Raw genomic sequence first — 27,786 nt, 5'->3', positions numbered from 1 at the left:
CCTACCGCAAGCTGGCCTGGAAAAAAGCTCCAAAAAGAGAAGCTTTATGGCCATCTCTCTCCAGCCCCACTTCCACCTGCATATCAAGATAATCATACCCACTATTCCTCCCCTTCTGTTACTCTGCTAGTCACCCCAGGGATTAAGGAATGCCCTGGGCATCCCAAAATGCAGCTGAAGTCCTAAGGGGGTATGGGTGAGACAGCACAGCCTGTACTCAGAGACATAATTTCTATCCCATCTTGCCTGATGAAGCTTAGAACCCAGCTATATATATATCTCCAAGGAAACCGGGTGTTGGGGGGAGTGGCGGGCAGGATTTCTTCAAAATTGATACTCGAAGTCCAGAGTTTTACAGTGAGACCCTAGATGGGCTGGGAGCAAAGTTCTCCAGAGGGCACAGTCATTGATGCTGGACTGTCACATCCATCACTGGAATAGAGGAAGCTCCTCATCTCAGATAGGTTATGGAGGACTGGGGCAGACTTCAGTTCAGCCAAGGACTCCCTTAGCCTTTCCTATATTAAAGCCAAAGGTTGTGCTGAAAAGGAAAAATATAAGACAGACCCCATCCCCGTCCCGCCCTATCCAAAAATCCCCACAATAGGAACAGCAAAAGAAAAGTTTTAAGTTTTGTAAATTTTTTTTTCTTTTTCCTTTCTTAAAAAAAAAAAAAAAAAAGTAAATAAATTAAATTGCCAACAATGTGGCTGGGCTGGAAAAGTGGGGTAGCCATAATCAGGCCATTCTTAAAAAAGAAAAACTGTGAGGGAGGGAGTGAAATATAAACAAACAATGGCCAAAGAAAATTATCAAAATAACTAGTTACAATCACAGGGCTGAGAGAGAGGGGTCTATGGAACTATTATGGCCTGTGCCAGAGGCAGTGCCTACCCAATTTCAGCAAAAGCCAGAGAGCTGCTTCCTGCTGAGCATATTCACCCCAATGGACTAACCCCTCACCCGAACCCTGTCATTCCCTAATCGTGAGAAAGTGTAGGAAAGAAGAGCTCATCTGGAAATTTTCGGCATCCCCACCTGCACACCTGCAGACCCGGCGGGAGCCCACACCTTTAAGGTGGGCTGAACAGGGTATTGCTTGGCACAGAGGTCCAGTCTTCCCCTAAGGGCCACCAGCGATGGCCTACTGGCCTCATTATTTCTAGGGTTTTGTTCCATCCTTACCATTTCTTTAGGATGTCTGCTCCCCAGAGCCGCCCTCTAAATGCTGTTTAGAGAGTCAATAGGCCTGCCTGCTCTGGATTCCCTGGTTTTGGAGGAGGGGAACAGTTAGAGATGCCTCACTCCATCCTGATCCTCTAGAGAAAATGAGTATCTTTGTGCTTTCTGAAAACATCTGGAACCAGGACCCTAGGCAGGAAAACAGAAATAGAGGTGGGGACTTTCCCAACCAGATGGAAAATATACAGACATTTTAGGGGAAGAAATTAGGCAAATGGAGGGAATCTGGGTTTCCCACCTGAAAGCCTGAGCAGAGTGCCCTGGGGCCCTCTTCAGTGGCAGAAGAGCAGGGAGATGTGTGGCTCTAGCGTTAGCCACGGTATTAAGGAAAGTGGGGAGGACTCAGGGCCCCGCTGCTGGAGTGACAGGATTTTCATCTCTTCCAGATAGCCCGTCGAGATCTCCTATATCTCTTCCACGCCATGCGCAAATATCATGACAAGCCCTGGCTCCTGCACCATGTCATCACCCATGTGCTGGTTCTCACAGGCCATCACAACAACAGCCTGCTTGCCAGGGATGCGCTTGGCCACGTAGTTCTCATAGTAACGCCGGTTCATCTGTCTTGTCTCTAGTGTGGCCAGACCCTGGGGCCAGCTACGCTCATGGGCATTTTCGATCAGCTCGTTGACAATAGACGCAGGACAGCCACTCTCCACCAGGGAGCGCTTGATTACAGCCTGGAGTACAGCATCTGGGGTGGAGATCATCCCTCCCCAGCGGGTCACTCGTGCTGGCTGCAGGGAGTTCACCCACCTGTGTGGAGGGAGTTGGAGGTGGTCAGTCCAGCTCGTCCCCTTTCTCTGCATTGGCTTTTCTCCTAATAGGAACGACTGCCTGCTCTGCACTCAACCTAACTTGATTCCTCCTTCTTTCCTTCCATCATTAGTTTAGAAACTCCAGATCTTTTCCTAGTTGGTCCCATCTGAGTGTCACTACATGTTACTCACCAGATTAAACTCCACGAGAGTAGGGTTCCTGTTATTTTTCTTAAAAATCCCAATACTTAGCACATGGTGCCTGGCATGTAGTTAAGTGCTCAACAAATGTGTACTGAATGAAGCAATTATTCCTCTATACTGTGTCCCTCACAGCACTATTTTGCACTACAGACTGACTCAGTTTAGTCTATGAACTATGCAGAACTCCAGAACTGAAAGGGATTAGACTTCGCTTGTTTACTTCACTTGTTTTTGCTGTATTTTAGATCACTTTCCTGGATTTGTACTCTCTTCTTCTCTGAACTGTAAGCTCTCTGAAGTCAGGGACAATATCTTCTCTTTTTGGTCTTCCTAGCACTCCCACAGCCTTTAATACAGGGCTTTGTACATGTGGGTACCCATCTAACTCTTGGGTAAGCTTTCCCTTCCAACCACCCAAAAGAATATGAGATCCTCTGCTAGGGTTGAAGGTTATCGCCTCCTCCTCTGGCCCTGTTCTTCATCCCAGCATCTGAGAAGCAGTGCCCCCGGCCCAGGCCTCTTCTTACCCTCCCCCCAGGGCTCAGTGCCAGGACGTGGGATGAATGACTCCACGTCCTGAGTGACACTCACTCTAGGATCTCGTTGTACTCAATCGTCTCCTCCAGGCTCTGAAGGTTGGGGTTGACACTGCGAATTGCACGCATGTACGCCTTGAGCAGCTGGATGTCTCGTTTCTGTGGGGGTGGGGGGGGAGGAGAACAAGGGATAATGGCTAAGACAGACAGTAGATGAGAGACAAAAGTTTGTCTGAGAATGAGGGAAATGGAGAGATCTGAGGAACAAGCAGAGTGGAAGCTTCATGAAGACAGGGATACGACTGTATCATTCCCAGCTGTATCCCCAGTGCTCAGCAGTGCCTTCAAGGGAAGGCATTTGATAAATGTTAAGTAAATGAACGCCACTGATGGGATGAAGGGAAGCAAGAAGAGCTCCAGCCTGATTCACTGCTACGCACAGGCAGAGTATCCACTGACCAGGCTCTCAAGCGCACGCACAGATCTGCCGCTCACATCCACGCCTGCCACCCACAGGCCACAGGCGCGAGGTTATCTGCATGTGAAAGACGTGTGCTGCCCTGTGTTCTCTGCGCCCTACCTGCTCTGCCAGCTGGTGTTTGTGTTCTGCTGAGGTCTTTTCCAGCTCTGCAATTCGTGTCTGCTGCTGCTGTACCACTGAGCGCAGGTGCTTAATGCAGTTGTGGTTTGGCAGCTCATCTTTGGGCATCTCCAGGCTGCCACCCGGGGTGGGAAAAGAACAGGATAGGAGCATTAATGGGACATGTGAGCAAAGGCACATAACTGCTGAGAGGGCTTTTTCCTACCTGAAATGACTAACATTCATTCATTTCCAACATTCAGGCGCCCTCTTGCTTATTGCCTTCATTTCCTTCTCCCCAGCTCTCCCTCGTCCCTTTGCTGTCTACTTCCTCTGGGCCTCTTTCCCTCTCTAAGACAGTGTTTCATCTCCCACGTGGCTCTCCTTTCCTCCTACAGATTCTGCCTGTGCACTCATTCCTTCTGAGAAGCCCTAGATTCACAGCCCTAGCTATCAGTATTTAATCAAATATTTCACACCCCAAAGAAAGAAAAAATTGGACAACAGGGAATATGAGAAGCCTGGATATTAGGGCAGTCAATCTGACAAAGAGAAAAGTAGTACTGGATGAAAGGGAGGAATAAAGTATATCAGTCTTTAGTGGTATCATAGAGATTGCTGAATTGCTGTCTCCCTTCTTTCATTAAAGCAAGAGCAAAAAGATCGTAGCTCGGAAAGCAGCACGGAAGTGAGATCTTGGAGCAGGGAGCCAGGGGGGCCAGGAACACTCCTTGCCTGCAGGAGACCTCTTCAGCTAGCGAGCAGGGGATCCAGAGACAGGGGTATAAACGGGAAGGCCCTTATCTGTGTGGGCAGAAGAAGGGCAGGAATCTTACCCACAGCCCTGTTCACAGGTCACAGGCCGTTTTGGGTTGTGCTCACAGTCACTGAGGTGAGACATGAGGTTGTCAAGCCGGACAATAGCACTGCAGCCAAACACAGCGTTGTCGCAGGCGATCTGCAGCTTTGACAACATGTTCCGCATGATCCGAGGTACTGGGCGCAGGTGAGCGACCGTCACAACACTCCGGTCCACCGGACACGTCTGCTGCTGAGAGAACCACTGGGTGATGCAGGCGTTGCAGAAAGCATGCTCGCAGTGAGGCGCCTAGAAGGGAGAGCAGGGCAAAAGGGGCACAAGAGAATTAGCAGGAGCTAAGAGCCTGGGTACGATTAACTCCGCAAAGCCAATCAAGCCTCTGCGCAGCTTCTAGGACCAGAGGTCCCTGGGGTCACAGCAAAATATAGATCTACTATGGGCAAGGCATTGTGGGGGACAGGCTTCAGATATGTTTCCTGTGCCCAATAGTCCAAATGGATTGTGACATAAGACAAACAAGTAAAAAATTATATAACAGTAAGAGATATAAATAATATTCCAGGACAATGAGAGAGAGGACATAAGGAAGTCAATTTTTTTTTTTTTTTTTGCGGTACATGGGCCTCTCACTGTTGTGGCCTCTCCCGTTGCGGAGCACAGGCTCCGGACACGCAGGCTCAGCGGCCATGGCTCACGGGCCCAGCCGCTCTGCGACATGTGGGATCTTCCCGGACCGGGGCACGAACCCGTGTCCCCTGCATTGGCAGGCGGACTCTCAACCACTGCGCCACCAGGGAAGCCCAGTAGTCAATCATTAATTGCCAGCTGGATTACATACTCAATAGTTGCCAAAGAAATCCAGAGGAGGGTGAGATCTTTCCAGTCTAGGTCAATCAGGGCAGGTATTTATGGACAGGACAGACTCTGATATGGGTCTTGAGGGATAAGTAGAGAGGAGGTGGGGGCAGAGATTTACTGGCAAAAGTTCAAAAAAAACTTTTTTTTTGGCCACACCAAGTGGCTTGCGGGATATCAGTTCTGCAACCAGGGATTGAACGCGAGCCACAGCAGTGAAAGTGCTGATTCCTTAACCATTGGACCACCAGGGAACTCCCCCAAGTTCTTATTTTATGAGGCCCAACCTGAGGCGTTGCCCTGAGTCCCAATAACCAGGGCTACCCTCCAAAACAGGACTAGGTTTTTGTAGAATCACATTCTTTTCAGTTTCACAAAGATCATATTTCAGCCTACTTCCTTGATAATGCAAAGAGAGAGGACTCTCTGGCCTCTGTGGAGATACAATCTGGCCTCCAGCATGGGACAAACACAGTAGGCACTCACTAGATGTTGATGAATGGATGAATGACTCGAGCACTTATTATGTCCCAAACATTTTGCTACGCGCTTAAGATAAAAAAAAATCAGACAGTTTCTGCCTTCAAGATGCTCACAGACACCAAAGACTGTAACACAGAAAGGCTTCATAAGGAAAGAAGTCATTCTCAATATCATTAATCCAACTGTCAGTACATTTTTATTTTTCACTTAAAGACATAATATTTGATTCTTTTCAAAATCTTATAGGCCCTCTCTCCAAAAAAAAATCCTGTTTGTCTACTTTTCCCCATCTGTACTGCCGCTAATCCAGTTCAAACGATCATCTCTCATCTATATTATTATGTCTTCTAACTGGTTTTCCTACTTCTACCTTGCCTCTTTATAATCCATCCTACATTCAGCAGCTGTGATCGTTTAAAAAGGCAAACTAGATCATGCTTAAAATTTTACAATGGTTTCCGATTACACTTAAAATAAATCCAAACTCCTGCTCAGGACTTATAAAATTGTTTGATCTGGCCCTGTGCCTCTGGCCTCTCCTCACCTCACATCATGCTCCCAGCACTGACTTCAGCCATTCTGGCTTTCTCTCTGTTCCCTGTCCACACCCTGCTCATTCCTGTCTCTTGCTTTTGCTGCTCCCCTTTGCCAGAACGGCCCCTTATCATTCAGATCTCAGCTCAACTGAACCTCTTTGGTGACCTTTCTATCTAAACCTGCCACCCCTGCAGAAGTATATAGAATGCGGTACCTTTTGTGTAAGAAAGGTAGGCAAATATACATATACATTCATACTTGCTTGTATCTGCCCACACACACACTGGAAGGATACCAAATAAACTAGTAAAAATGGTTATCTATGGGGGGATTAGGTGGACTGGGACAAAGATGGATGCAAGACTGTTCACCATATCTCTTTTTTTTTTTTTTCACCATATATCTTTTTATACTGTTTTGATTTCTGAACCATATGAATTTATTATCTATTCAAAAAATAAATAAATATGATGTAGGGAAATCAGCATCCCTAGCAGAGGCTTTCTACCCTTGGAAATGTGTCTGGAACCTGGCCTGCTCCTCAGAAGGTAAAGCCTGAGTTGGGGCGGGGAGGGGGCGGGGAGGTTCTGCCTTAGTCACCAACGGCCACTGACTTCTCCACATGTGACTCACCTCAAATGATAGTGCTAGACAACAGACAAGGCCCTGCCAGGGTGGGGAGGGAACTGACATACCCCATGACCTCTTGACAACACCAGGAGAGCTTGCTCCACACCCAGCCAATCTGCTTCTAATGGTCCAGGGCTAGCTGCCACTGGAATGCAGTCTGATTTTCATTCAGCTCAGGCATCTGTTCTCCTTTGGGTAGTTGAAAACTGGAGAGTAAGAATAAACTCCAAGAATCAAGGGGAGCCCCAGGGAGTGGTATTAGCAGTGCGTGGGGGAAGGGTCATGCGACCTCACTGACTGGTGTCCCGCTTTGGAAAATGGGATTATCTCCAGCCAGCCAGGAGCGGCAGAGGATTAATTGGTATTTACAGAGTACAGGCAATAAGGACCGTGCAGAATGGTGTCCCATGAGCACAACAGTTAAGAATTCATCTCACTCATTATACTTGCCTGGTAATCATGAGCTTCTCCTCATACTTGCCCCAGGAAGATACAATTATCTCTGGTCTGGCAAAGCTGGTAGAGAAATGACCTAGTGAAGGTGGCAGCTTTCATATCAAAATGCAGAGTACATGGCTGCATCAAAAACTTTTTTTTTTTTTTTTCAGTAAATCCCAGGAAGAAACTAAGTCAGTTCACACAGTTCCCCACTTGCTATTTGTTAAACAGTACGCAGGCCCGCAGGAAGACCGGCTGATTACCTGAAACACTGTATCATGAAAATGGAGAGAGAACTTATTAGAAGAGTCCAGGAGTTCAGTCATGGGTAGGAAGATGGAACCTAGTCAGAGCCCCTGAAGAGTAAAAGAAGCTACCAAACTACTGTCAAGAGGACAGAAACAAACAGCTGACCATTTTACAGCACACAAGTCTCACGGTGACCTCTGAAGAAAATCTGAACCACTGTACTTCTGTGGTGTCCACCTCTCGACAGACTCTGGAAGGCCCTATTCCTCTTGTAGCGGCCACTGCTCCTTTGCACCAAACCTCTATTCTGTGTGTGTCAGGAGTGCGGGGAGTGAGGGAAGGGGGGCCTGAACACAGTGGCCCCATTTCCTATGAATATATATTTTTTTAATTTCCAACTGTTCCAATTATGTTTTTCTTTTCATATATATAAATTCATTTATTTATCTATTTTTGGCTGCGTTGGGTCTTCGTTGCTGTGCACAGGCTTTCTCTAGTTGCAGAGAAAAGGGGCTACTCTTGATTGTGTGCACGGGCTTCTCATTGTGGTGGCTTCTCTTGTTGTGGAGCACGGGCTCTAGGTGCGTGGGCTTCAGTAGTTGCAGCATGTGGGATCTGCAGTTGTGGCTCGCGGGCTGTAGAACGCAGGCTCAGTAGTTGTGACGCACAGGCTTAGATGCTCTGCAGCATGTGGGATCTTCCCAGACCAGGGATCAAACCCGTGTCCCCTGCATTGGCAGGCGGATTCTTAACCACTGCACCACCAGGGAAGTCCCTGAATATTTTGTACTAGCTCCACGGCCATCTACTGCCCCACCAAACCTGCCATCAGACCGACTCACCTGGACTGGCTCCTCCAAGACTCCACTGCAAATAGGACAGATAAGGTCTTCGTCAACATCCCCCTGGAAACGGGTTACATCATACCCCATGTCTCATCACTGAAACCCAGGTCCTGGAATGAACAACAGAGGAAAAAAGAGGCCAGTTCAGAAGATTACAGATATGTGCCAACTTGATCTCATTGCCAAGATTCGTTCATTTGTCCAATAAATATTTGCTGAGAGCTTACTATGTGACAGTCATTTGGGGTGGGGTGGGGGAGCTGACTCAAGAAATTTAATTCTAATGGGAAAAGATTTTATATAAATATACACTTAAAATATGAAGTGATAGGCTTCCCTGGTGGCGCAGTGGTTGAGAGTCCGCCTACCGATGCAGGTGACGCGGGTTCGTGCCCCGGTCCAGGAGGATCCCACATGCTGTGGAGGGGCTGGGCCTGTGGACCATGGCCGCTGGGCCTGTGCGTCCGGAGCCTGTGCTCCGCAACGGGAGAGGCCACGGCAGTGAGAGGCCCGCGTACCGAAAAAAAAAAAACAAAAAACGAAGTGATAAATGCTTTTAGGGTGAGCACAGGGCACTATGAGGCCAAGAGATGTGGATACCTGACCCAGGCCAAAAGGAGAGGGAGGCTGAGAAGTTTTCCAGGACACCAGTGGGACGAGCAAGAAGTTAGCTAGGTTGTGTGTGGGGGGCGGCGGGGAGCCAGGGCAGGGTGGGGCATTAGGGTTTTAGGCACATGAAAGAGCATATTAAGAGCCCAGAAGGGAACTTCCCTGGCGGTCCAGTGCTTAGGAATCCGCCTTTCAATGCAGGGAACGCAGGTTCGATCCCTGGTCCGGGAACTAAGATCCCATGTGCCCTGGGGCAACTAACCCCGTGCCGCAACTACTGAGCCCACATGCCACAACTAGAGAGCCCACATGCTCTGAAGCCCACGCGCCACAACTAGAGAGAAGCCTGCATGCCGCAAGGAGGAGCCCGCGTGCCACAACTAAAGAGTCCATGTGCTGCAACTAAGACTCGACGTAGCCAAAAATAAATTAATTAAAATAAATATTTTAAAAAAGAAGGTAAGAGGGGATATGATGAGTTCAGACAACTGTAAGTGGTTCAGAAAAAGTTCGATCTGAAGGGTGCAAGAGAGGGAGTGTCAAAATACAAGGCTGGAAAGGCAAGTAAGGGCCAAGCCATGAAAAGTCTTATGTAAGGAGTTTGGACTTTACCCTGAAGGCTATGCGGAGCCACTGAAAGACTTAAAAGGAATGATGTGATAAAAGTTCTTTTTTAGAATCACTCTGTAAACAGGGGTGAGATTAGAGACAGGAAGAACATCTAGGCAGGAGAGAAGTAGTGAGGGTCTGAATTTAGGTGGTGGTGATGGGAGGGAAGTTCAGGAGAACAAAGACTCAAAGAGCAGCGAGGCTGCCATGCCCCTTCTTTGGGCTCCTAAGGGTCAAACCCAAACAAGACATCACTGAACGGTAAGTGAAATTCCCCTGTGGACATCCAGCCAGTGGGCTAATTGGAGCAAGGATGGGTACCTGATATAAGGGCAGACAATCTGCAGACCAGCCATCAGCTGTGATGTCCTGAAAAAAATGAGCTGAGTCAATCATGTAGTTCTCAGGAATTCAGAATCAGGCTGTTCAATTTAAAAGGGTGGGGGGGGCTTCCCTGGTGGTGCAGTGGTTGAGAGTCTGCCTGCCAATGCAGGGGACACGGGTTCGAGCCCTGGTCGGGGAGGATCCCACATGCCGCGGAGCAACTGGGCCCGTGAGCCACAACTACTGAGCCTGCGCGTCTGGAGCTTGTGCTCCGCAACAAGAGAGGCCGCAACAGTGAGAGGCCCGCGCACCGCGATGAAGAGTGGCCCCCGCTCGCCGCAACTAGAGAAAGCCCACGCACAGAAGCGAAGACCCAACACAGCCAAAAATAAATAAATAAATTAATTAATTAATTAAAAAAAAATAAAATTAAATTTAAAAAAATAAAATAAAAGGGTGGGGAGTGAGGGATTTCCCTGGCGGTCCAGTGCAACGGCCCAGGTTTGATCCTTGGTCAGGGAACCAAGATCCCACAAGCTTCGTGGCATGCCAAAAATTAAAAATAAATAAAATTTAAAAATAAATAAATAAAAGGGTGGGGAATGGGATGGATGCAGAGAGGCCTTGATAGGTCAAGTGCAAGCTAAAGTACAGCACTGGACTGAGTCAAGACTGACTGGATTTAGATGCCCGGTTCTACTACTCAGTAGCTGTGTGACCTTGGGCAGGCTTACGTATACTTCCTAAGCCTGCATGGCTTTTTAAACAGATAACATTGGTATAAGTAACAACAGAAGTGACTCTCGCAGAGTTGCCCTCAAAGAAACAATACATATAAAACATTTAGCACAATGCCTGCTGGCACATACCAGGCACTCAATACACAAGAGTAACCATTATTTAGGTATACATTTTTTTTTTTTTTTTTTTGGCCAAGCCACACGGCATCTTTGTTCCCCAGCCAGGAATCCAACCCGTGCCGCCTGCAGTGGAAGTGCGGAGTCCTAACCACTGGACCGCCAGGGAATTCCCTATTTATGTACATATCTAATTTCTACTACTTGATTAAAAATTCCTTAAGAGTAGGAACTCAAGTGCTACATCCAATTTAGCACCAAGCACAGTTCTTTACAAAACAGTAAAATGTTTGGTGTGATTAAATGTTGCTTTAACTGGAAGCTTCCCAGCAGAGTACAGTGGACATGTATTTTGCCTACCTAACATCCCATTTTCTGTAAACAGCATCACAATTTTCCTTCAGGAATCAGAACCTGTTTCCTAGTTGACATGTGACCCAACCTAGGACAGTGAGAGAGGTGCCTGGGACTTCTATTGGAGCTCTCATGGGGTTTGCATAGCTGGTAGGGTGTACAATTCAGAGTGGTCAGTGACCATCTCTGCCATTAATGAGGACAGCCTACTTACAGAATGACGCCATAATTGGGAATTCCCTGGTGGTTCAGTGGTTAGGGCTCTGCGCTTCCACTGCAGGGGGCATGGGTTCAATCTCTGGTCGGGGAACTAAAATCCCACATGTCACACAGCATGGCCAAAAAAAAAAAAAAAAAAATGACGCCATAATGAAGAAAGCAGAGCTGAGAAATCAAATTCAGGTGAAATCATTTGAGGGCCTGGATTCAGCCATGCCTGACGCCACAATCACTTTCTGAACATAAGTTACATGAGTCAGTAAATTCCCTATTATGTTTAGGCTGGTTTGAGCTGGGTTTTTATCTCTTTAAACTGACAAAAATCCTGATTAATGTAGGCTAATGGAGACAAGAAATCACAAGGCTCACTTTGGAACCACTTATCTTTCTTTACCCATTTTATATAGGAACAACGATACCCAATGACACTGCTACAATTACACTGACCTCCATCACCACCACTTCTCTGTATTCTTGTTCCTCCATCTCTAGGGCCTAAGTTCAGGGCCTTGGGCTTACTAACAATCCCCCTGAAATTGTCACTCTAAACCACCTTGGTCTGGCTATCTTCCTCTAAAATAGGGATATCCATCTATTTGTCTCTCCTCAGACCTTTGACCTTCTGTTCCTATGCCAACATTCCCTTGAATAATCCATCAACAGTAATGGATTAGAGTGAGTACATGAAGGGTAATATTAAAGACATCATAAAGTGAAATGTGAAACCCAGAACTAAGGCCCCTTGTGATTCTCCTTGTTGCAACTCACTGAACTGAACAATGAGGACAGTGGTAAGACAGCCAAGAGCGGTCCAGTGTCACTGTCCTGTGGACCTCCACTACTGAGCGCTGTAGTGCAGACCATGGCGTTGTTCACTTTAGGAATTCTACTCCCTTTCTCTTTCATCCACATGGCTCCAGGAGAAGCTGTCTCACTAGTACTGTGAGACTTTAACCTAGGCAGCAGCTGACTGGGACAAGGGTGAGCATGCAACCCAAGCAGGGCCAATGGATCCTATCTCTGAGAATTTGAGCTTGATACCAAGAAAGATGAGTTGGTCTTTCTCTGCCTGTCATGTGGACCGAGGAAGACAAATCTACAGAGGGAAAGAAAAGACTGAAACAGACACAGTGAGAAAGGCCTAGATGAGAGCTGGAAAGTCCTGAGGCTTCAGAGTGACTGGTTTGTTCCCAAGACCCAGTTGCCTTCCTATCTTTGGCTTCTGCGAGACACCCTGTGTATCCTCTTTTTTTTTTTTTTTTTCGGTACGCGGGCCTCTCACTGTTGTGGCCTCTCCCGTTGCAGAGCACAGGCTCTGGACGCGCAGGCTCAGCGGCCATGGCTCACGGGCCCCGCTGCTCCGCGGCATGTGGGATCTTCCCGGACTGGGGCACGAACCCGCGTCCCCTGCATCGGCAGGCGGACTCTCATCCACTGTGCCACCAGGGAAGCCCTGTGTATCCTCTTTTTGCTTAAGCTTTGAGTTGGGCTTCTGTACCTTTTTAAAATTTATTTATTTATTTATTTGGCTGCACCGGGTCTTAGTTGTGGCAAGCGGGATCTTCGTTGCCGTGTGCAGTATCTTTAGTTGCAGCATGCAGGATCTTTTAGTTGCGGCATGCAGGGTCTTTTAGTTGCAGCGTGCGGACTCTTAGTTGCGGCATGCGGGATCTAGTTCCTTGACCGGGGATCGAACCCAGGCCCCCTGCATTGGGAGCACGGAGCCTTAACCACTGGACCAGCGGGGAAGTCCCTGCACTTCTGTATCTTACAGCCAAAAGAATCCTGGCTCAAACAACAACAAAGAGACAGCATACAGCATTAGAAGTTTGGAGAGGGATGGTTTAAATTAGGACTAATGAAGGCGCTAGGACACTAGGATTAGAATTAATCTGAAAGCTATGGGAGCACCTGAAGGATTTTTGTTGACATAAATTTACAGGTTTAATTTTTTATCTTGACAATTTCAGACTTACAAAGATCCCATATATCCTTCATACAGACTCCCTAAATGTTAACATTTAACCACATTTATTTTATCATTGCTATATATATATATATATATATATATATATATATATATATATATACACACTGATAGATGGATAAAAATTTTCTGAACTGCTTAAGAGTAAACTGTAGACTTGATGCTTTTAACCCTAAATAACTTTACTGTGTACTGTATTTCCTAAAAAGGACATTATTTTATATATTGATAGTAAGATTATGAAAATCAGGAAATTAACACTGATGTAATACTATATTTACAAACCTTTTTTCCAATTTTTCCAACTGTCCCAATAATCTCCTTTAGCAAAAGAACATTCAAGATTATGCTGAATTATGTTATGCACTGAATTGTGAAGCTTCTTTAATCGTTTAACTGAAAAAGTTACTAAATCTTTTTTGTCTTTCATAAATTTGACATTTTTAAGAATACACACCAGGTATATGAGAATGTCTCTCAATTTGGATTTGTCTGATGTTTCCTCATGATTAAATTCAGGTTTCATTTTGGGCAAAAATACCAAGGAAGTGGCATCGTGTTTTCAATGCATCATATCAGGAGCACATAATGTTGATTTGTACTATTCCTGGTGATACTAACTTTGACCCTCTGGTTAAGTGCTGTCTGTCAGGTTTCTCTACTCTAAGAGTTATTATTTTTTCCTTTGTAATTAGTATAAATGTTGTAGGGGAGATTCTTTAAGTGTGTGTACACCTGAAGGATTTTTAAGAAATTGACATGATCAGCTTTCTGTTTTAGGCTGGCAGATTCTGGTAGCTGTACAGAAAATATACGGGGTAGGGAAGATTAGAGAAAGTGAGACCTTTGTAGGAGTTTATTGTAAAAATTCAGATTAAGAAAAAGTATAAAGGCTCAAACCAAGACATTTCAGAGAAGGAATCAGGAATCAAGCAGTCCAGTGGTTGGGACTCTGCACTTCTACTGCGGGGGGGCCCGGGTTCGATCCCTGGTCGGGGAACTAGGATCCCACAAGCTGGGCAGCGTGGCCAAAAAAAAAAAATAACATAAACAAATAAAAATTTAAAAAGAAGGAATCTGAATCTATATTAGTTCAGGAAGTAACAAAAAGATGACTCTTTTGTTTCTGCCTTGGCTAAGTAGTGGTGAATTCTTATTTACCAATATAAGAATTAAAAAAAAAAAGATCTGGATGGGGTAAAAAAACAATGATCCTAGTTTTAGACATGTACAGTTTGAGATTCCAAGTAGAAATCATGAAGGTAGTAGCTGATGGGTTTTCAGAGGCCACACAGGGAAAGTATACAGAATGAAAACAGAAAATAAGGGTTGGTCTGAAGACTATAGAACCCTGGGGAGCACTGACTCTTTGCTTATTTTTTTAGTTTTTCTTTTTTCACAAGTATATATGACTATATTTTCATTTTTAAAAAATACAGCCTCTCGGGACTTCCCTGGTGGCGCAGTGGTTAAGAATCCACCTGCCAATGCAGGGAACACGCGTTCGAGCCCTGGTCTAGGAAGATACCACATGCTGCGGAGCAACTAAGCCCGTGCGCCACAACTACTCAGCCTGGGCTCTAGAGCCCGCGAGTCACAACTGCTGAAGCCCGCACACCTAGAGCCTGTGCTCTGCAACAAGAGAAGCCACCACAATGAGAAGCCCACGCACCACAACCAAGAGTAGCCCCCGCTCACCACAACTAGAGAAAGCCCACGAGCAGCAACGAAGACCCAAGGCAGCCAAAAATAAATAAATAAATCTATATTTAAAAAAAAAAAAGAATATAGCCTCTCTTCCCACCTTCCTCTCCCCATCCATTGATTGGTGAACATTCATTCTTTCAACTGCCCTTCTTTGCTATACAGATTCTTTTTTTGGCTGTGCTGCACTACATGGGGGATCTTAGTTCCCCAAGGATCGAACCCGCACCCCCTGCAGTGGAAGCACGGAGTCTTAACCACTGGACCTCCAGGGAAGTTGCACAGATTCACGTATGAGTAAGACAAATAAGGTTCTTTCTCTCATGTAGTTTATATTCTAGTGGTAAGAATTTCCAATCCACCAGTCTAAGCCTTGATTACAACGTATTCTGCCATTATCCTCTCATGACTGAAGTTTGCCTGACTGCCAAGTTTTCCCCTGAAACAAATCATGTTGCAGTTAACACCCCTTGTAACAAGATTTTTTGGAGCACAAGAACAAATCTCTCTCCTAGGACAGATTCCACTGAGAGGTGGAACTGCGGCACTGAATGGTGTGCCTGTTATTTGTTTTCCTAGACACTTCCATATGATACTCTGGAAAGGCCTTTTCAATTTACACTACCAACAACAGTGCATGAAAATACTTTATCAGTGACATTTAAAAAGGGGGACAAAAAGGAGCCTGCAAAAGAAGACTGAGAAAGATTGGCCAGAGATAAGAGAAAATCCTGGAGAGAAGATGGTCACAAAAGTTAAGGGAGTTGGGGGTGTAGGGAGCGGGGAGGGAAAGGGGAATGCTTGTTTCATGAGTAGAGTTTCAGCTTTGCAAGATGAAAAAGTTCCAGAGATCTGTTTCACAGCAATGTGAATATACTTAACATTACTGAACTATATACTCTCAAAAATGGTTAAGGTGGTAAATTTTATGTTGTTTTTTACCCCCCCACACACACACAAAAGCTAAGGAAGTAGAATGCTTAGAGGGAAAAGAAGTCTCAAAAACTGCAAACACAAGTCAAATTAAAAAAAGCAAAAACTGCCAGGATGTGGGACTGTGGACACCACAGCAGAAGGCGGTTCCATGGACTTGGGTGGCACTGTGGCGAGCAGTTTCAGTGAGGCATTGGGAGTGGAAGACAGACTGCAGTGGCTCACAGTGAACAGGTGAGACAGAGAGATGGGGACTGAAGACAACCCTGTCGAAAGCTTGATTTCCAAGGAAGGAAAAGAGAGAGAACCAGCTAGAAGAGCACTGGAGGCTGAGGAAGTGGGTTGTGTAGGGGTGTTTTTCCTTATGGTGAGAAAGGTTTGAGGATGTTTATGTACTGAGAGGAAAGCACTAGTGAAGAAGGAAAAGTAAAGATGGGAGAGAATCTGGTCACTGGGGAAAAGGTAGGAAGGAGATCCGGAATTATGTTAAACAGGAAGAGGGACACACTTAAAGCAGGAAAAAAGAAAGGATGGTACCAAAAGAGGCCCAGATAGTTTTTCAAAAATCACACCCGTAAACTTCTAAAATTCAGATAATCACTTATTCATTTAAGTGAACAGTGAAGGTATAGTTATGCTTAATTATGGTAATGTAAGCCCATCGGATGGAATAGCATATCTATTTTTTTAAATTAATTAATTAATTTATTTATTTATTATTATTTTTTTTTGCGGTACGCGGGCCTCTCACTGCTGCGGCCTCTCCCGCTGCGGAGCACAGGCTCCGGACGCGCAGGGTCAGCGGCCATGGCTCACGGGCCCAGCCGCTCCGCGGCATGTGGGATCTTCCCGGACCGGGACATGACCCCGTGTCCCCTACATCGGCAGGCGGACTCTCAACCACTGCGCCACCAGGGAAGCCCAGCATATCTATTTTTAAATGATGCTTATGAGGAATATACAGTAACATGATACAATAATAGATGAAAAGAGTAGGACACAAATTTGAATACAGATCTGTTTAAAAACGTATATATTGGGCTTCCCTGGTGGCGCAGTGGTTGAGAGCCCGCCTGCCGATGCAGGGGACACGGGTTCGTGCCCCAGTCCGGGAAGATCCCACATGCCGTGCAGTGGCTGGGCCCGTGAGCCATGGCCACTGACCCTGCGCGTCCAGAGGCTGTGCTCCGCAGCGGGAGAGGCCGCAGCAGTGAGAGGCCCGCGTACCGCAAAAACAAAACAAAACAAAAACGTATATATTTACAAATAATCCATGTACGAAGAGACCAGAAAGAATTATCAAAATAACAATTGTTTTATTTAGGTGTAGAACTAAGAATAATGTTTTTCTTCTATTTTTAACTATCAAACGTTTTATCGAGCATACATTTTTTTTGTCATAATTCAACTTTAAACAGTCTTCCACAAATATGGAAAAATATTTTTTTCAATTTAGAAATTACTTAAGAGTAAAAAGTATAGGAATGTTTTTACTTTTGAAGTTCAGGAATAAAAGGTGACAGAATTTGATCTCACCCAGAAGTTTTCCCTATTGACTTAATTCAGACAGTCTTATTTTTGCATTGAGAGTTAGAATGGACCATAAGAGACCATCTAGTTTAACATCCCAGGGCTGGAATCCTCTCCACAGTACCCAACAGTCACTCACCCTGTGCTTTGACAGTCCAGGGAAAGGCCAAGATAGGGTGCAGCAGGAGCAGAGATGAGAAGTATCTAGCCTAAACTCAAATCTCCCATAGCATTCTAGAATGCCTATGTCCCTCTAAAACAGGGTACCCAGAGCTTCACATGTGGACTGACCAATATGAACACAATGCGACTATTAGCACCTTTCCTCTCTACTTCAATTAATGCAAACTGACACTGGTTAGTGCTGTTCTGGATGATAGCTACCGCCACTCTCATAGTCAAGACAAACACACAGAGTTGGGATGAAAGGAAGGCACAAGAGAAAGAGTCAAGAATAGGTGCTACCTGAGACAGCCTCTACATGATAGCAAAAATATCACCAAATATCCATAATTCACCTGTTGAACTGCTAACTTTACAATATCTACCTCAAATAAACAAATTGTAATCTGGTTTCTCTACAATAGCTATTAAATCAATCAGAGGAAAAAAATTATTGCTGCCTTAAAATGAACCAGGTATGAAGTCTTCCAAGATACACTAAGAGAAAAAAACTACAGTATATAATAGTATATGTAAATGTATATAATAGTATATAATAGTATATGTAAATGTGCCACCATGATGTGCCACATAAATGTGCCAAAAATAATATGTATGTGACTATGCTTTCATATGCATGGAACTCTCCACAAGGATACATAAGAAACTGCCAACAGTGGTTGCTTCTGAGGAAGGGTCATTAAGGGACAGGAACAGGGGGAAAATTTTAATTTCCTCAGTTATCCCTTTGTACCTTTGAAAAAGATTTTCTCTGTGTGTTCACTCAATACTCAAATAAAGAAATAAATTTATAATTATCCTAAATTGTGAAAGTATCAATATTAAGATTAAATAAAAAAATATGTCCAAAATACTCAATGTCACATATACTATGTATGTCATTTATGTCATATAATATATACAGCATATACATATAACATGTAATATACTATAGCAAGGTCTGGAAAAAATGTACTCTTGTAAGAAAAAGTTAATCAAGGTGAATCATAACAAAAAACCAATGTCCTAAAAAAGCATATATATATAGGGCCCAGCTGCTCCGTGGCATGTGGGATCTTTCCGGACCGGGGCACGAACCCGTGTCCCCTGCATCGGCAGGCGGACTCTCAACCACTGCACCACCAGGGAAGCCCCTAAAAAAAGTATATTTTTTTACCTTTTACCTAGCAATCCTAATTCCAGTAACTTAGCCTAAGGAAATAATTACACAAGTGTACAATATACTAAGTTGTTTATCTAAACATTGTTTATAATAGCAAAAAAAAATCAGAAATGATACAAATATCCAGTATAATTCCTTACATCCATAAAATGGAATACAATGTAGCATTAATATAACTTAGATATATTTGCTTTTATTAATATTTATTTAGATTTTTAAATTTATTCATTACTTATATATAAGTAAAATAACACATACATGTTATATATACTACAGTGCCATGTTTGTTAAAAAATTTTATGTGTGTACACACTTATATTGGAGAGCATCTAGAAGGATATATATTAGAGAAGCTGTCTCTAAGTGTAGAATTTTAGTACTTTTATTTTATTTATTTTTTGCGGTACACGGGCCTCTCACTGTTGTGGCCTCTTCCGTTGTGGAGCACAGGCTCCGGACGCGCAGGCTCAGCGGCCACGGCTCACGGGCCCAGCCGCTCCGCGGCATGTGGGATCTTCCCGTATCGGGGCACGAACCCGTGTCCCCTGCATCGGCAGGCGGACTCTCAACCACTGCGCCACCAGGGAAGCCCTATCAGTACTTTTAATTTCACTCACAGTTTGTTTTTTGTTCTTTTTAATTTTATTTATTTATTTTTGACTGCGTTGGGTCTTCATTGCTGTGCGCAGGCTTTCTCTAGGTGTGGCGAGCGGGGGCTATTCTTTGTTGCAGAGCACCTGCACGGGCTCTAGGCACTCAGGCTTCAGTAGCTGTGGCGCACGGGCTTAGCTGCTCTGCTGCATGTGGGATCTTCCCGCACCGGGGCTTGAACCCGTGTCCCCTGCACTGGTAGGCAGGTTTTTAACCACTTTGCCACCAGGGAAATCCCTCACAGTTTTGCTCTTAGTTTTTCCTCCTCTTTTATTTTTTTTTAAACAGTGATCATGTTTTACTTATATAATTAAATAATAATTAAATCAATATTTATTATTTCTATATGCTAGCCACAATTCTAAGCACTTCTCGTATATTAACTCAACTAATTATTAAAATAACTCTATGAGTTACTCTGTGTGAGGTCGGCATTACCATGATCCACATTTTACAGATGAAAAACAGATGCAGAAAGGTTAAAAAGCTTCTTCAAAATCATATAGCTAACAGGTGGTGGAGACAGATTCCAACCCAGGCAGACTGGCCCCAGAGCTCAAGCCTTTAACTGCAGTGCTAAACTGCCTCTCAAACTGAAAAATGCAAGCTGCAAAAATAGTATGGTCCCATTTTGTACGGTATGGTCCCATTTTTATAAAAACTGTTTTTTTTAAAGTGGTATATGTAGCATATACATTTAAAAAATCTAGATGCTGAGATTATACTTTTGATCTATGTTATATATTTCTGCAAGATTTAATTATTTTTAAAAATCAGTTACTTTAGAGCAAGGGGCAAAAATTAAAACAGTACCCTTTTCTCCCTTGTTGCTATGGGGCAATGCAGAAAGCAGGCTGAGAGCCTGTATTGTATAGCTTCACTGTGCTTTCATGTTAAAACAGTGCTAACAATGTTATCTTAAGGGGGAATACAAATTCTGAAAAGTTATCATAATGGGGTCTCAGGGGATCCTACATCGCCAAAAGAAACAGCAGAGAACTTCCCCAAAGAAACAGCCTCAGTTGGTGCAGAGATGGCCAGAGGGTGTGGGAAGCCACCAGCCAGGCTTAGGAGTTGCAAAGTTCCTACTATAAAGTCAAGGTTTACAAAACTCTGCAAAGATGCTGGGCATTGTTCTTTCTAAATGGAAACCTCCACTTTATCTGCTTGGAGATGCTCCTGTTTTATCTACCTTCCTATAACTATATCCTTTCAGAGGTGTGGCCTCGAGAATTAAGGGGAAATTTAGATTTCGATTCTGATTAGGGCATTTGCTATTTGTCATCTATGGGAAACAAATGTTGAAGTGGTTATACACAATCTTGGAATCTAGCTCCTTGCCTCGTCTTGCCCTGCCCCTAAGTAGACAGTCAAGCTGACAGGCTAGGCTCCTTGACTATTCCTTCTACCCTCGGGGACTCTCAACACTGCTGTAGGGCTGTCACTGGGGCGGGTTATCATTTCAAGGGGGATGCAGTACAAGAACTCAACCGCTCACTGCCCTAGGGACAGAAGCCTTAATAAAACCGAAACCACGGGGACCTCAAGAGTCACAGCCAGTGACCACATCCACTGGAAGCACACTTTCCTAGATCTTCTCCTTGAGTTATGAAATAGGAAAAGGCCTTGGAAGGTATTACTCAAGTTGGGGAGCTGAACTAAAGTAGCACTGAGGTGTCCCTTTAGACTTATAGGAGTTCTGCCAAACTCCCTGATTTGAACATTCTGAACCCAAACCGAAAACTGCATTCCCAACAGGCCAGAACCAAACCAGGTAATTATGTTGCTATACTTCCTCACTGTTACACTGGGATGTCTCTCTATATTCCTGGTCAGCATTATTAAAAAAATGTGAGAACTTTATTAGACCCCTTCCTATACCCTTTTAACTTACTGTTGCAGTTGTTTTCACTGTTCTACCCCTAGAGAGAGCTAGGAATTCAAAACAGATTGTTTCTGGGCTTCCCTGGTGGTACAGTGGTTAAGAATACGCCTGCCAATGCAGGGGACACGGGTTCCAGCCCTGGTCCGGGAAGATCCCACATGCCGCGGAGCAACTAAGCCCGTGAGCCACAACTACTAAGCCTGCACTCTAGAGCCCACAAGCCACAACTATTGAGCCCACATGGCACAACTACTGAAGCCCGTGTGCCTAGAGCCCGCGCTCCGCAACAAGAGAAGCCACCGCAGTGAGAAGCCCGTGCACTGCAACGAAGAGTAGCCCCCACTCGCTGCAACTAGAGAAAGCCCACGTGCAGCAACAAAGACCCAATGCAGCGAAAAATAAATAAATTTTAAAAAACAGATTGTTTCTAACAGAGCCTGAACATTTATCCTCCCTTATTCAGGGTTTCTTGAACCCATGTACAGGTGTACAAACCATGCACATTCACACACACACACACACACACACACACACACACACAGGCGCACACACACGAAGAGAAACGTTACAGCAACCACTCCAACCCATTTAGAGTAACTGGGCATGCTGTCACCAATTCGTGGCAAAAGCATACAGGTAAAAGCCAAGTATATGTGCTGTAGTCTCCTAATTCTCTCTCCTCCATGCCCTAAATACAGCAAAGGTGCAGAGAGCTGAGGATTCAGCCCAATTACTACAAATCACCAGACACATAGGAAAAGGGCCCCATAACCTGCCCCAGTGTAATGAAACAGGTGACTCCTAGGAATTTCACCCTAGTGAAGAAAGTAGGTGGTGGAGGGTGTCTCACATGTGTCCCTAAAACATTTCATCTTATCTCCCTGTCTCCCAATAAAGAAATAGATCTGGAAAAAAAGAAAACTGAGTTGAGAATCTAGAAACCTGAGTCCTAGTTCTAGCTATATTACCGACCAATGTGTAGCCTTGGGCAAGTTACTTAACCTCTCTGGGCCTCTGTTCCCTTTACTCCACATGAAATGAAACATCTGAAACTACATAAATTCTACGTAAGTACAAGAATAGGCTAAATTAGGGGATAATTATATTATAAAAGGTGCCCTGGCTTTATGAGAGCAAAGTCTGGCCTTGCTCTCTTTTGGCAACTCTCTTCACTTTCTAAGTGAAATAAGTGGTCTCTTTCACTTAAGCAGTAGAATCCTTAGAGTGAAGTTACTCCCCCTCTTAGAGAACTGAGCTCTTAGGAACTCAGGTTCCTCATTGCCTCTAAAGTCCCGCTTAATTCCAGAATGCTGTGATCCAGACTAGATTTAGCACAGGAGATTTTTAAAGTTAGGCTCCTTCAGCACGTTTTAATTGGTTCAATTTAAAAAAGAATCCAGAGGGCACACAATTCTTCCAGAACTCCCAACTAACAACTCTAACACCTAAAGTGAGGCTTACAAGGCCTCAAAGACCAGCAAGGACCTCCCACTGGATCACCAGCACCAAGCACTATTTGTGTGGTTACCCCAAACCTCATCTTCATCCTATATACACAGCCCCCTTGCCAGTATAGACATGTAAAAGAAACGAAAACCACAATCCTTGTCCTCAAACTAAGGTGCAGGCTTGAGCCCAATGGCTGAGCACACAGGATATAAAACACATAAAAAGAGTAAAATTTACTAAGCCATTTACCAACAAATAAAAGTTAATAGTTCACGTAAGACATAAGTATGCAGAGAAGAACAGACTGATGTGGGTTAATCACAGAAAGTTTTATGCATAAAAGAGTTTTGAGAATCAGGTTTTCAAGAGCAGAAGGAACCCGGATTGGCAGAGAAGAGGGTTCTAGCCCAGAATGGGATTCTGAATCAAGGCTCTTTACCTTCCAAGTGTTGGGGGCAGGTTCCCTGTTCACAAGGCTCCAACCCCCTGATGCTTCCACTCAGTGCCACTCAGGAGACATTCCCAGTAACCCATCTTGTTGGCTATTCTCCGACTGAGTCTTCCTTCCTAGGGACAAGCTCCATTGCCAAGGGGATGGATGTGATGTCACAATCAGGAGCACTCTATTAATAGGAACAAGGAAGAAAAAGGTGAGTCAGGAGAACTACCTGCACTTGGCAGTGAAACTAGACAGACTGGGATCTGGTGGTTGGTTGAGGAGGACGAGACAACTCCACTAAGAACTATAGGTTTCAAGGCTAGGCATCCGGGCTGCCCTCTAAGGAGTGAGATCATCAGCTAAGGAATCACACGCACGGACCAGGTGATTCAAACATAGCTGAGAGGGGGAGAGAAAGGGACAAGAAGAAAGGTAGGGAAGAGGAGCTGTTTGAGATAGAAAAAGGTTCTTTTATTCAGTGCATACAACTAAAAGTAATGTCAATGAGTCTAAATCTGTGGCTATACAATGCAGAGAGCCATGACAGCTTACATGTACAGTATGATGCTTTAATGTTTCCAGAGTGCTTTCACATAAATTATTTCATATAAAAAGAATTCTGTCCTACTCTCCACTTGGAAAATACTGTTTCATAAGAAGATGCTCAAGAATGTTGGTACAGGTGCAATTCTACTTCCAAGTCCAGAAATATTCCTGAGGGGATCAGGCTTTAAAAAAAAAAAATGAAGAAGCAGTGAATCAGGAAATTATTCTAGGGTAGGAAACTGGAAAGACTAGAGGTAGCAGTATGATTAAGCTGACCAGACTCTCATTACTAAAAGGATGAAACTAAGTAGAAGGAGACAAGGCTTCAGACGCAGAATAGAAACTATTCAAATTCCTTTCCTTACCTTCACATCTATCAATGTTAACGGCTATGTTAGAAAGGATGACGATTTTTAGTCATAAAACAGAGACCATTTCATCCTGAGTCTGGTATACGTGCTCATTAGTTTACTATGTTCATCAGCCATAACACATTAGTGTGTGGTATTTTAAAACTAATCAGAGGATAAAAGTGCAAGGCTAGATCCACTTTCTCTTCCCTGTAGTTGGAGGTGGGGGGAAGTTGATCTGTCTCTCCCATCCATAATACAGAGGAGGGTATGATGCTTCTTCCATTTTGACCACAGCAACAGCCTGGCACAAGCACCTGCACGTCAAGAAATGCTTCCAGGAGCCAGTGCTGTTGGTTATGTTCAGTCTTCCAGTGACACATTTCAGACTCAGAAAGCAAACAGTTATCTAGCCTGGGAAAACCAATCGTCCTTCACTGCTCCCTTGACCAGAACAAAACAGGATTTTTCAACTGAGAGGAGGACCAGGAGTCAGGAGACTTGGGTTCTGGTCCCAGTTCTACCAACTGTATGGCTTTTAACAAGCCATGTATCCCTTCTGTAATTTTCAATTTCTTCACCTGTCAAGTAGGGAAAATGATAACTGCCTTATCGACCTTACATATTGTCCAGGAAAAGCAAATGACATAATAAATGTGAAAGCATACTGAATACCGCTATTCATAGGTAAGGTATTTGTAGTAACAGACTGCAAAATAAATTTAGAGTACTGAGGGCCCATGAGGAAATGCTTGAAAGAAGCCTGTTCTTTCTTTCCCATTACTGGGAACCAGGCACAGCCACAAAGCCGGCTGGACACACAGGGCAGTAACATTATTGCATCACTCAGATTCCCTACCATTCCTATCTGGGGACAACTATCAGCCTGCAACATTATCAGCTTCTTGCTCTATTGTCAGACTAAAACCACCTGTATAGGAAGGGATTAGACTATCACTACCACAGCCCAGTCCCCAAGAACAGTGATTCAGTGGTCTCTAACAGCCACATTTGCTACTAGGTAGAATGAAGTCAAGTTTCTGAATGGAGATGTCTGTCAGTCCCTCAGGCAAAACACCCTCACCCCTCTCAGCTTTCTGCTCCTTCTCCGGCCCCCTCCTTCCCAATCCTCAATTTCCTCTGCGTTCTGGTTTGGAGAAGGCTTTCCGGTGTGTGAAGTGTGCGAAGAGGGACTGGCAATCCAGGGCAGGGATGTAAGGAATGTGAGATTCCTTCATGGAGGGGTGGGAGGGAGAGGGGGGAAGGAATGGAGGAGGAAGACAAGGCTGTCAAAGACAAGGCATGGGAGAGGAGCCAAGCTATGGCGCTTCGAGGGCGGGGGTTCAGGTTCCGACGCCCCTGCCCACACTGACCCCCAGGATGTTCCCTGCCTCCCCTTCCGGCCCGTCAATCATTGCCCATTTAAACACCACGTGGTTCCCCCAATTCGCCCCCCTCCCTGTCCTCCAGCCAGCCCAGGCCCCCTCCCGCACTTCCTAAGGCTCCCCCACTCCAATGGACCTCCCCAACAACCCACCCATCAGCGCCCCTTTATCACCTCTAGACTCCTCCCTATTACTGCTCCCTTCCTCCATTTTTCATCTTTACTCCCATCCCTCCTCCTGACCTCCAATAGCTCGAACCCCCGTCCCAACCCCCCTGGGACCTTGCCCCCTCCCCTCCCACACCCTCTTTTAGGTGGGAGCTCGCGCAGGCGCCGTACGCACCGCCCTGGAAGCGGTCTGGACTCTCCGTACCCAGGCCTGGCTGGAGCTGAGGCCGCAGCGGCCAAGGGATAGCCAGGGTGCCGGGTCCCAGCTTTTCCTGGGAGGGGAAGGGGAAGGGGAAGAAGACGAGAGATGGTTCCGACCACTCTTCGCGGTGTGGGACAGATCCCTTGCCCCGCCCACCGCTGCTACGCAACCTAGCGGAAGCTCGTCACCAAACTCCGCCTCTTTGTTTAACTCAGCCCCGAACTAGAAGTCACAAGCGGCCAACGAGGTGAGTGGAAGGCTAGCCAGGCCTCCGCTCTAGACCGGAAGTCTTTATGGTCCCAGCGAGAACTAGATAGCCATTTGGGAGGGAGAGCTCTATGTTCTTCCCAGCGTGAGCGTCAGCGGCAGAGCTGGAGGCCCACTCTCCCGGAGCGCGAGACTTCGCTTTGGAGGGGTGCACGTCTTCGTGCCCTAAAGCTGATGCGGCTTGCTGCGAGATCGTCTCTAGGAGGCTGGCCTGCAGTGACCTGCCGTCTCCCCGGTCCCTCTCCCGTTTCCAGAGCTGTGGTCAGCATCCCGGAGCCTACCGATCTTATGACTCATGGTCATGGGAGTGGATATGTAGTCAACAAGGCGACCACGGGGTGGGGAATGGGGGAGTGTCTGACCGGACAACTTTGATCTAGGGTTGCCCGCCTCTCTCCCAGTCGCACTCCTGACGTCTTTACGTCGGCCTTCCAAACACTTGTACAGTTCCCTGAAACACCTAACGGGAGAGGAGGGAGATAAAATGTCCCTCTTCCCGGGTTGTGGTTTGATTTCCTTAGGGTACAGCACCATGGCTGGGGGTGTGGGCGGGAGAGAACTTGAGCTCCGAGGAAAGTCAAGGTGGACCCTAAAGCCCTCTAGGAGAAGGTAAGGGATTGATTAAGCAAACCAAGGCATTACAATTACATGGCATCTTAGGCTAATCTGATAGTAAGCAGTATTTGATATGGATATTCGCCAAGCAAATGGTAATGCACATGTACGTATATTGTTTATATATAATTGGTCTATAGGCAACATTACAGAGCTAGCTGCCTTTTGTTGACTATGTAACAAGTCTCAAAGGGAACTAAAGGTTCGGGCCTCTTTTCAGTCTCTGAGGGGACCCTGAGATCTAGTGAGATAAGTGCATTAGGAACAGGTGCCTTTCAAACTGGGAGAGTCTAATGCAAATGTTGCTTTCGGTGCCCCAGATTCCATTACTTCCAAAGGGGAAGGGGGTGAGTCTGCCTGTTGTCTGTCTCTGCTGTGAATGCTGCTTTTTCCAGAGATCTTGACCAAGCTGGATAGTGCATTAAAGTTGAGGACCCCAAATCAGGAATAAAGATGAGAGTTAAAGCAGTTGGAGAAGAGGAGGAAACTGCCTGCTGTGTGCTAGACACAGCTTCTTATATAACTTCTTTTTCTCGTCTGCAAAATGGAATCACATATTGAAGAACTGTCGAGAAGAGAAGTTATGAGCCGGGTTTCATACTTTTGTCCGCCGGATTCCAAAAACCTTTGCTTCTTTTTCCACTGGGTCACGCCTAGGAGAAACAAATCTTAGTGCATTCTCCTAGTCAAGTGGAGGAAAATTGGTACCTGAGACGCCCCCTGGTGGTCCACGTGTTTTCTTGCGCAGCCAACCCTCTCCCGGGCTCCTTTAATACCTAAAATCCCACCCGCTTCGCGGCGCGTGAATCTCGGATCGCGATTGGCCGGGTGGGGACTGGAGGCGGGACGCGGGGGGGGGGGGGCGGGCGGTGCTGATTGGCTGGAGGAGGCCCTTCCGGGAATGTTCGCACTCCAGCGTTCCATTGGTCCGCATCCGGCGGCGGCGGGGCCTTTGGCTCCCCCTGCGGGCGGCTCAGTGGGGTGCAGTGTACGGCGGGCAGGCTGGGTGGGTAGTGGGCTGCGGGTCGGGGAGAGGATGCACCGAGTCCCCGGTTGTCCAGATGAGGGTTCGGGAGGGTTTGGCGAGTGAGATTCCATTCCTTGGCTCCGCACCAGGTTTCCTGCCCCCGTCTCCGTCGGCTTCCCTACTTCGGGGCTTGATACTGAAAGAGCATCCCGGGA

General features: G+C 45.7%; 1 protein-coding gene across 1 annotated transcript; it reads right to left on the bottom strand.

Moving 5' to 3' along the window:
* Positions 1-650: 650 nt before the first annotated feature.
* Positions 651-25,881, bottom strand: RNF41 (ring finger protein 41). Its single transcript, XM_065887378.1, has 7 exons — positions 25,696-25,881; positions 23,073-23,256; positions 8,175-8,287; positions 4,157-4,428; positions 3,321-3,456; positions 2,796-2,899; positions 651-1,998 (listed from the first exon to the last, which is right to left on the bottom strand). The coding sequence occupies exons 3-7, from the start codon at positions 8,262-8,264 to the stop codon at positions 1,647-1,649; spliced, it is 954 nt and encodes a 317-aa protein (XP_065743450.1). The 5' UTR covers positions 8,265-8,287; positions 23,073-23,256; positions 25,696-25,881; the 3' UTR covers positions 651-1,646.
* Positions 25,882-27,786: the final 1,905 nt, after the last annotated feature.

Source organism: Phocoena phocoena, chromosome 11 (genome assembly GCF_963924675.1).
Source record: "Phocoena phocoena chromosome 11, mPhoPho1.1, whole genome shotgun sequence".
NCBI lineage: Eukaryota > Metazoa > Chordata > Mammalia > Artiodactyla > Phocoenidae > Phocoena > Phocoena phocoena.
Note: the sequence above shows the minus strand (reverse complement) of the source record. Positions and strands in the feature narration are given on the sequence as shown.